This window comes from Psammomys obesus, unplaced genomic scaffold, assembly GCF_907164565.1.
Source record: "Psammomys obesus unplaced genomic scaffold, mPsaObe1.curated_primary_1811, whole genome shotgun sequence".
NCBI classification, from domain to species: Eukaryota; Metazoa; Chordata; class Mammalia; order Rodentia; family Muridae; genus Psammomys; species Psammomys obesus.
In genome coordinates, this window is record NW_026585609.1 from 4,717,690 (window position 1) to 4,727,669 (window position 9,980).

The 9,980-nt window shown below is 44.8% G+C and overlaps 1 protein-coding gene across 1 annotated transcript; it reads left to right on the top strand.

Moving 5' to 3' along the window:
- Nucleotides 1-579: 579 nt before the first annotated feature.
- On the top strand, nucleotides 580-2,207 carry LOC129680128 (histone H4). The gene has a single exon (XM_055611689.1). It carries the CDS (start codon nucleotides 619-621, stop codon nucleotides 928-930), a length of 312 nt encoding a protein of 103 aa, XP_055467664.1. The 5' UTR covers nucleotides 580-618; the 3' UTR covers nucleotides 931-2,207.
- Nucleotides 2,208-9,980: the final 7,773 nt, after the last annotated feature.

Genomic DNA, 9,980 nt, shown 5'->3' on the forward strand with positions numbered 1-9,980 from the left:
AACAGCTGTTTGGAAAGCAAATACTAATAATGTGTTTGCAAGGCAGGAAAAAACACTGCAAAAACAGCTTAAAACAAATAGGAAGTGAAATGGAAAGTATTTTCTTAACGTGATCCCTCACACCAAAAACAGGCACTAAAACACCTCTCCGTCCCCTCAGGAGACCCACACGTGAAAATGTGAATTGCTTTGGCCTAAGATCTAGTAAGCTAGACTTCTATTGCTTGCTTCTATTCGTTTTCACATTACTTGGTAGTTGGGTAAGAATAAGCATTCTGCTTAGAAAACAAAATAACGAGTTGGAGCGTACTGAGGATAGCAAGCATGATGCGGCCTATTTATTTGCGCTAAAGAGGGCAAAATAAATTGTTGCCTTACACTGTCTAAACTTTCAAATATACTAGGGCACTGCAGATATTGGGGGAGGAATGAAAACTTTTCCTCTTCCAGTCTCGGCTGGAGAAACAGCAGCTGGACGGAAAGAGCAAGGGGGTGGGGCTCTAGGCTCCACCCACCCCTTGCTGTTTTCAAACAGGTCCGCACCCAGGAAATATAAGCTCCTGCGGGCCGGCGGATGCCACAGTTTTCTCTCCAGTCGAAGCTCCTGACTTCCTGAAGATGTCTGGACGCGGGAAAGGCGGCAAAGGCCTGGGGAAAGGAGGCGCCAAGCGGCACCGCAAGGTCCTGCGGGACAACATCCAGGGCATCACCAAGCCCGCGATCCGGCGGCTGGCCCGGCGCGGCGGCGTCAAGCGCATCTCGGGGCTCATCTACGAGGAGACGCGCGGGGTGCTGAAGGTGTTCCTGGAGAACGTGATCCGCGACGCGGTCACCTACACGGAGCACGCCAAGCGCAAGACGGTCACCGCCATGGACGTGGTGTACGCGCTCAAGCGCCAGGGCCGCACGCTCTACGGCTTCGGCGGCTGAGCGGGGCCCCCCCAGACCCACCTGTTGGGTCTCTGCCGTCCACCCACCCCAAAGGCCCTTTTCAGGGCCATCAAAGCACCCGGAAGGGGCTGCGAACACTTGGAAATCGGGCTAGGGTTGCGCTTGGGGACCCTCCTTTGTTCTGCTCTGCGCTCGGGCATCCCAGCGTTGCTGCGTTGTCTCGTGTGCAGATTAGGCCGCGTGGGTGCAGTTCCTCCTCCTCGGCGATGGCGGCCGAGCGCTGTCAGTCCACGGTTGCTTTTTGGGGACCACGCCAAAAGGCGGCACGGAGCCCCGGGGTGGGAGGGGCTCCCTCCCCGGAGGGAGAAGGCAGGGGCAAACTGAGGGAGCACGGGGGCCGAGGCTTGGAACCCCGCAGTAAAGCGACCCTGCAGCTGTTCCCGGCGTCTGGGGGGCCACGGGCAGCATCCGGGGGCTACCGTGGCTGGGGCTGCCCTAAGTCCCCCTGTTGGAGCTCCTCGTGTGCTGAGTTACAGGCCGTCTTCTGTTCTCAGCACCCAGGTGGGGTACCTCACAATCCCTTGTAACTCCGGCTTCCTTAGGACCCCTGCTCGGGTCTGCAAACCCGTTCTTCGTACACGGAACTAAAAACGTAGTTTTCAGTGCCGTAGCTGAGGGAATAGGAGACATTCCTGGGGGTCCCGCAGCAGGAAACCTGGCGATTCATTTGTCTCCTTTTAAGTGCTTTCTACATGGCAGGTAATTGGTGCCAGTTCCCACCACATTTATTTTAAGCGTTGTTAATGACCACTTCAGTAGCTGTGGACGCAATGGAGCCTCTATTTGAACTCGGCCCTGTGAGATTTTGCACAGCTTCATTTTATGTGCAATTTTTTTTTTTTTTTTTTTTTAACCAGACAAGATCTTCTGCCCGTTTGCTGACGATTTACTTGTACCATTATTAGTCTAATGAACTCCTTTTTTTTTTTTTTTTTTTTTTTTTTTGTTTTGTTTTGTTTTATTTGTTGTTTGTTTTTCTAGACAGGCTGTTTATGTGTAGCCTTGGCTGTCCTAAACCTTGCTGTGTAGACCAGGCTTGACTCAAGCTCGGAAATCCACCTGCCTCTGCCTGGAATCAGAGGCATGCGCTCCCAGTCAGGCCTGGCCTATAACTCATTTTCTTAAAGCAAGTGAAAAAGAAGCTGCTATTTTTCTATCTTGAGAAATATTTTCAGTTACAGTTACTTAGTTTTTACTTTCTTGTAAAGTCACATGTTTTATCAAATTTATTAAACACAAAAATGTAATAAAAATGTTCATCGCTACCCCATTTTAACAAGAGTTTTGATCATTTCAGATAATCAAATATTTACATCTATTACTATCAAAGAGAAATTAAATATAAGTACCGTTTAATGTTACACAAATAACAACAAAAACCGTATTGGTGCAGCCCCCACCGTGGAAATCAATGTAGACTTTTCTCAGAAAGCTTAAACTAGAACTGCTGTGTAACCCTGCGGCCCCATCTTGGGTTTGTGTGTGAAAGGCTCTTAGTCACCACAGCTCAGTCATGCCTGGGCATTCTTGTTCATTGCTGCTCTTGTCACCATAGCCAGGAAGTGTGCCTGTCCATCACGAGAAGAATGGAAAAAGAAATTACGGTGTGCGCACCACGTGGGATTTTACACACATGTGAGTGTGTGTGTGTGTGTGTGTGTGTGTGAGTGAGTGTGTCTGTGCAGGTTACAAAACTACACAAAAGGATGCTGGGATGCGGAGGGATGAAATACAGACAACCTGAAAGCAGAAGCCACTTGACTAAGTGTGGGACAGAAGAAAAACCGGCCAGATGCAGAGCAGGGAGGAGGAACGTCAATTATACTACAGAACAAGGCATAATGCTGCCTGGTGTATGAAAACACCACAATGAAGCGCATTCTTAACATTTATCTCGCCACTGTCACCATTCATTCCCGATAGCCTTTGCTCGGTAGAAATCGTAGTTACGCAATGCTCGGTATGAAAGAAAGAAGTTGGATATCGGAGCCTGCGTACTCATGAGGCACTATGACTGAGTAATCGGCCTTCAGGCAACTTATGTGAGGGGAAGGGTGGTAGCATGCTGTTTAAGAGTGGCTAAGAGCACTTAACCAGTGGTTAAGAGCACTGGCTGCTCCCCTGAAGGCCACAGTTTGGTTCCCAGCACCCGCGTTCCTCAGGGCACCTGAGGGTACTCATTGTCATGTACCCACACACATAGTGAAGCCACAGGACTGGCTGGGCATTCAACGCCAGGTCGTAAAGCGATGTGTTCACATAATAAGGTGATAATACCCTGACAAAGAGCGAGTTGGAGGAGAAAGGATTTAGCTGGCGGACAATTCCATCTTACAGTCTGTTGCTGCAAAGAGGTTAAGCCAAGAGCTTAAAGCACAAACTAGTATTCAGCTGGCTTTCTCTACTCTCGACAGTCTGTAAAATGGTGCCTACCCCCTCACTTAACAATCAAGACGATATCCCCCATAGACATACTCGCAGCTAACCTGAAACTCTTCCCTGGCCATTCTAGGTAGTGTCCAGGCCTAATTGGCCTGTTCAGCTGGCAGCAATCAGCAGAGCTTGTGCCTGGCAAGAGGCTGTCCATCTCTTCTCCCTCCACCATAAGCCCAACACAGACTGTAGTGCCTGTGGGGACTTGGATCTGAATGGAAGTATTCCTTCAGAGGTGGAAGGAGACCCTATCTAAGCCGTCCACTTTCCGGTTCCTTGCGGGGTGAGTGCTTATGGGTAGATATGCTACCCTCTCATTCACCCCTCCCCCCAACTTCAGTGTGTGAGTTTCCAAATCTACACTCCCTTTCTTACAGAAATAAGTGCATGATTTGTTCTTACTTGTTACCCTGTGATGAATTCGGGGCTGGAGATGTAACACAGTGAAAAAACACCTGCCTACCTAGTAGGTGTGAAGTTCTAGGTTCGATTCCCAGCACAAACTAAATATAAAGCAATGATCATTCCGATTAATAAGATGACTCGTAGTTTATGCCCCTTGTGAAGTTATAGAGTTGATGGCGTTTATGACTCTTAGTTTATGTCACCTAAACCCCTTTGTGTAACCAATTTTTTCAAATTATGTTTTCTGTGTTAAAGATCAGGACCCCTTCTGCCAGGGCCTCAGGAAATGACTCCTTTGTTGGGGGCAAGCAATCTCACAAGTTTCTGAGGAATGCTGGTTTTTATCTAATGGCCTCAAGACCTCCCATGGTCAGCTTGAGCTCATCATACAGACTTTCAGAGACCTAACAGTTTGGTAAAGCACTTGTTTCTCACACACAGAGCCCAGTACAGCAAAACACCAAAGGTTTAGTCTTAAAAATCCAGTTATTTCATGACGTACACAATGAAAAGGAACAACCCTACAGCACCTCTCCTTCCCCAAAGGTCTGCTCTGCAGAAATCGATGAACAGCACAACATGCCCCAAATATTTAAAACAAATTCATTATTTCAGACTTTTGTTTTTCTTTTCCTCCCTGTCCCCCTCCTGGAGAGCAAGATACCTGAGGGTCCTTGCATCTTTAGCGGTCCTGCTGTTGTCAGTACTGAACTGACTTTGAGTAATGCAGAACCCCCTTGAATTCAACGTGATGATACTGACATCATCTGTCTCTGTTTCCAGCAAGCTGGCAATCTGTCCACCTCTCTGTTCCTTCGGTCCCTTCTTAATCCAGCTGCTCCTGTTGACTTCTAATGGGTCCTTTAAGGAAAGCCATAGTACCCAGCCCTGTGCTGAGGACATTAGGTGCCTCAGTGTGAGTCTCACAACAGCTTCACAAAATAACCTTGTTATCCCCGTGGATGTCAGTAAGATCGACACTGGACACAAAGGTAGCGGAGAAGCCTCCCTTTAAACTCGGATTAGTTAACACAAAATTCAGTCAGCTCCTATTGCCACAGAAGAAGATGTGTTTTCAAAGTAAATGATTATTCAGTCAGATTAACCCATTTTCTTTTACAGGAGTTAATGTTTTGTGTGAACCCAGCCCTAAATTAACCCAGAACAACCAACCAAAGCTGCTTGGCAGAAATAAAACACCACCATGTAACCCACATAAGTAATTTCACAGTTTTAGTACTGTATTGAAAAAGTTTAAAAAAAAAAAAAAAAGGTAAACGGTTTAAAAACAAAAAGGTGCAGTTAATGTTAATGAAATATCTTTTGTGACCCAGTATGTCAAAAAAGTTAATATAGCCAATAAAAAAATGATTGAAGTATAATAGTTTATATTCTTTTGAACTGAGTTTTTGAAGTCTGATGTGTGTTTTACACTCACTAACGGCAACCTCGGGCAAAAATTCTAACTTTTGAGTATGTGTGATCTACTTCAAATTCATAGCCTAAAAAAAAAAAAAAAAAAAAAATTCATAGCCTACAGCCAGAAATAGCTTCCCATGTCCAGTAGGCCACAGGCAGGCTGTAAAAACTTGTACTAGCTGACTAAAGTACCAAAAAAATTTTTTTTAAACTACGAACATATATAGTGACAAAATATTATTTTTCTGAAAAATAATTTATTTTGCTTGAAATAACAGCATAATACTAAGTCCATCCACATTATATAATTCAATATTATCAGCACTGAACTCATTGAAGTATTACATTACTTGAAAGTTGATTTCCAATTTACCAATATTAGGGCTAGAAAGTGAGAGGAGGAGGAGGAGGAGGAAAAGAAATAAGAAGGAAAAGAAAAGGGAACAGGACTGCTTTAGGTGGAGGAGAAGATTTATTGTAGAGAATGGTAGAGCACAGTTAGAGGTGGGACCTCTAGGATAGTCCAGAGTGGCCATGATCAGATGGAACTGTGCCATGTGGAAGAGGGAGAGGGGAAGGAAAAAGAGAGACAGGGCGACCAGATACAGCAGCCAGTAGGCCAAAGTTTCAAAAAGAGTGGGCAACAAAATGGTTGGATTATATAGGGAAGAGCAGCCCAGACCCCTAGGCAGGAGAGTTCAGGGTAGAGGGTGGGGTATACCAGCATGGTGGGCCCTATAACAGGTAGGGACTGAGGAATGCAGGGAGAACCTGGTGGACTTGTCTCCTCTGAGGTGTTAAAAAAGGGACCTCAGCCATTTGTCCTGGGGGGTTGAAACCAAACCAAGAAGAGGCTCAGCTTTAAGAACACTTGGATGCTCTTGTAGGGGACATCTTCACAGCTCCTTGCTGCTTATAATTCCAGTCCCAAGCAATCAGATGTCTTCCTCTGGTCTCCTCAGGCACCTACACACATCTACACACACACACACACACTTACCAGTACTGACAAAACATTCTTCAAAATTTTCTTGTACTGTTCAAAGCCAGTTTGAATGTTGTAAATCACAATTGAAAGTTTATGTTTTATTAGTTCATGTTGAATAATATGTGTGTGTGGGGGGGGGGCGATTATGTAACATCTTAATTTCCACTCAAGTTCTTGTGCCTGTGTGGCTAGGTCACATATAAAGATAATCTCTGTCTAGTGGCTTCCAATTTATCTTACACACAGTGTGATATAACAGGAAGAAATGTAAAATTTTTATCTTTGAATTATACATATGTGCAAATCATTCCCTGACCCCCTCTTTTGGTTTTTGTTTGATTGTTTTTGTTTGTTTGTTTGTTTGTTTGTTTGTGAGAGGGATTCTCTTTGTAACTCAGAGATCCACCTACCACAGCCTCCAGAGTGCTGGGATTAAAGACGTGCATAACCATTGCCAGTTTATCAGAGTGGAGTCAAAAGTTTAGTAGATTTTTGTGCAGCTTTTCAACACCAGTCAAGAGCCAAGATAATGAAATTGTTTTCTGATTTTGGGAATGACTCTGTTGTGCTCGATTCGTGAGACCCCCAAAAGATAGCCAGGAGTTGAGTCTGTTGCAAAACACATGAGGATCTTTTTATTACAAGCTTGAGCTTGGGCTCACATACTCACCAACGTATCAGTTGAGAGTAGAGCCCTGTCTATTGGTTGAAACACAAAAGAGGATATTGCATTTTGAACTGATTGGCTGTGGGGAGGCCCCAAAACCATGAATGGTCTGGCTTCCCTTGTTTGGCTGTCCTAGGTGAGAGGGGTGATCTGGGCTGTTTTCCTAGCAACTGCATCTCTAGTGGGCAAGAAAGAATGCAGTAAGGCCGGTTCTTCCCAGCAAATGGCTAGACATGTCTCCACCTGTCTGGCCTTTGTTCAGGCGTGTGCTTTAAACTTTAATCCAGTAACCCAAAAAACTAATTTTTAATTCTTTGATCTTTCAACTCCATTTTCCCATGATTCACAGCATTCCCATAAGTTCGCTGAAAGCATTTTAACTTCATTTATGATCTGGCATTTGTAAGTTCTCTGGAATAAGTACATGTCTGTTCCTGTTGCCCCAGGACGTGACAAAATATAGCCTGAGTCCAGCTGAAGGGTGCATGGAATCAAAGTGCAGGAAGATCATGGAGACAGGTGATTTTGTTCTTGAAAACCATCTTAAATGAAAACAACTGACATTCATGGGTCTTGATTAAAACAACATGCATTTTTATCATATTAAAAGACATTTATTTGAGTTGTATTTTAAATCAGTTTGTATGTTTCTTTCACTGAGATAAATAACGTTTTTCTTGATATTATTGAGTTCCTACATTTAAGAAGCTACTCTAGAATTAAAGCCATGGAACCAAGTTAAGCATTCTTTTCATCTAGATTTTTGTTAGTAACAGAAAGACAATGTAAAAAGTAAAGAGCAGGGATTGTAAAGATGGCTCATCAGTTAAGGGCGCTGGCCACTCTTCCACAGGACCTGGGCTCAATTCTCAGCACTCACGTGGCAGCTCACAGCTGTCTGTAATTCCAGTTCTAGATCTTCTTGCCTCTGCAGGCACCAGGCACACATGTGATACACAGACCTGCATGCAGGCAAAATACCTATAAACAAAAAATAGAAAAAAAAAAAAAAAAAAAAAAAAAGATGAGGATAAGTCTTTAAAAAATAAATTATCCCCATTATAGATTTTGTCATGACTAGTTAATTTTATAAAGTACTTAGACATCTTTGGCCTTGGTAAATATTGTATGTCTTTATTACCAAATTAATAAAATGACAAGCTACTTGGAGTCTCAGGAAGAATAGCAATTTGATTTAGTATTTTTAAAATGTCTGTTAGACATTGTGTGTGAAATGAGCTGTAAGAGACAGAACCTGAAGCAGGGAGAGCAGTGAGGAGGCTCCGACTGTGTCCTGGGTAAGGGAGAGTGGTGTGGACTGAAATGACAACAGTAAAGAAGATGAGACGTTTTCAGATGGATTCTGTTTCCGGAGCCCTGACCAAAATTAACTGAGGGAAGAAGAGGGTTTATTTGACTTATACTGTCATGGTCCATCATCCAGAGAAGTCAGGGTGGGAATCCAAGCAGAAACTGAAGCAGAAGCCACAGAGAAATGCTGCTTCCTGACTCTCCCAGGTGCTCAGCTAGATTTCTTACACAGCCCAGGACCACCTGTCTAGGGATGGGGCTGCCCACAGTGGGTCGAAAGAGCTACTAGTGCAAACCTGTAGCTTTTATCTTCGCTTTCTTTTTTTATTGTTATTTTTTAATACAAGCTAAAGACACCAGACAAAGCGAATAATCACATCCTTACTGAGCACGTGTTTGCAGCATTCTCACGTCCCTATTTCGGTGTCTCGTATTCCTGTTATCCCTATAAAACTGTTTTTAAATTTAATGTGTCAGATTTTTCTTCATTTCCTTCTTAAATTTTTTGCTATTTAAACTGAGTTAAAGTCACGCCCTCCGAGCCAATAACAGACCGCTGGCTAGTCTCAGGTTCCTCTCCATAGAAAGATTAGAGGAAGAAGATCCTGAAATGCGCCAGGGCTAATCCAAACGCCATTTCGGTCACTTACCACTTGGGTGAGTTTTCTTCCTGCGTAAAACATGGAGAGGATAAGACTCTCAGCAATGCAGTTGGGAAAATTAAACAAAACGGTATGTGGGAGAGGCACGGTTTGAGTCGACGTTCTCAGCACGCGGTCAGTAAATGCTGAGGCTACCCTACGCCACAGCAGCTTCCTCCCACATCCACGTCAGCGGCACCGCCGTCATGTTCCAGCCTCTTGCTGAGTTCTTTGTGGATGCTCAATGCACGAGAGTTCATTTTTATACGCTTGAACTTCCTCATTCACTTCCACCTCAACGGCCCTTTAGGACTGTTCAAGATCTTCTCTCTAAAGCAAGTGCTTTCTGTTTAAGTCCAGTCTCCTTGTGTGCCTCAAAGGTAGGCATTAAGCAAACACTTTGCTGAGGAGACAAGGTCAGAGGGATCTAACCTGTCCTCTGTTCAGGCCTTACTCTGTTCACATTTTTCCTCCATTAAACTTTCCTGCTCTTCCACATGTGCCCCCAGACCTAACCCACCCACCCACGCACCTCCAGACACCCCCAACCTCACACCTGAGAGACCAAAGAATTAAAAAACAGTGGGTATTGTTTTAGAGTTTAAAGCACAGGCCTGAACTAAGGCCAGCCAGGTGGAGACATGTCCAGCCACCTGAGGGAAAGAACTAGCCTTACTGCATTCTTTCCTGCCCACTAGAGATACAGTTGCTAGGAAACCCGCCCATCCCCCTAGGAAGGGAAGCCAAACCATTAATGGTTTAGGGGCCTTCCTATAGCCAATCAATTCAAAATGCAACATCCCCTTTTGTGTTTTGACCAATAGACCCTTGCCAGGCAGGAATCCCCCTGTTTTGGGTGCGCTGGGAGGGACTGGAATCTTTAAATCACCCAACTAACCTGAGCACGAGGCTCTCAGCTCTCACCACTTTGGCGGTGAGGGTGTGTGAACCCAAGCTGTAGTTCGTAATAAAAAGATCCTCATGTGTTTTGCAAGGGACTCAGTTCCTGGTGGTGGCCTTTTGGGGTCTCAGGAATCAAGCACAACACACCCACATACCTTCTCCTCAGCATTGTCTCTACCAGGCCCTTCCTCCTCCTGACAATTCCCCTCAGTGGTGCAGTGGATGGAACCTCTGGCCAACACACTGGCTGGGCCAGTGCTCT

Coding starts and splice junctions, on each gene's coding strand:
- LOC129680128 (XM_055611689.1), top strand. CDS start 619: ATGTCTGGACGCGGGAAAGGCGGCAAAGGCCTGGGGAAAGGAGGCGCC.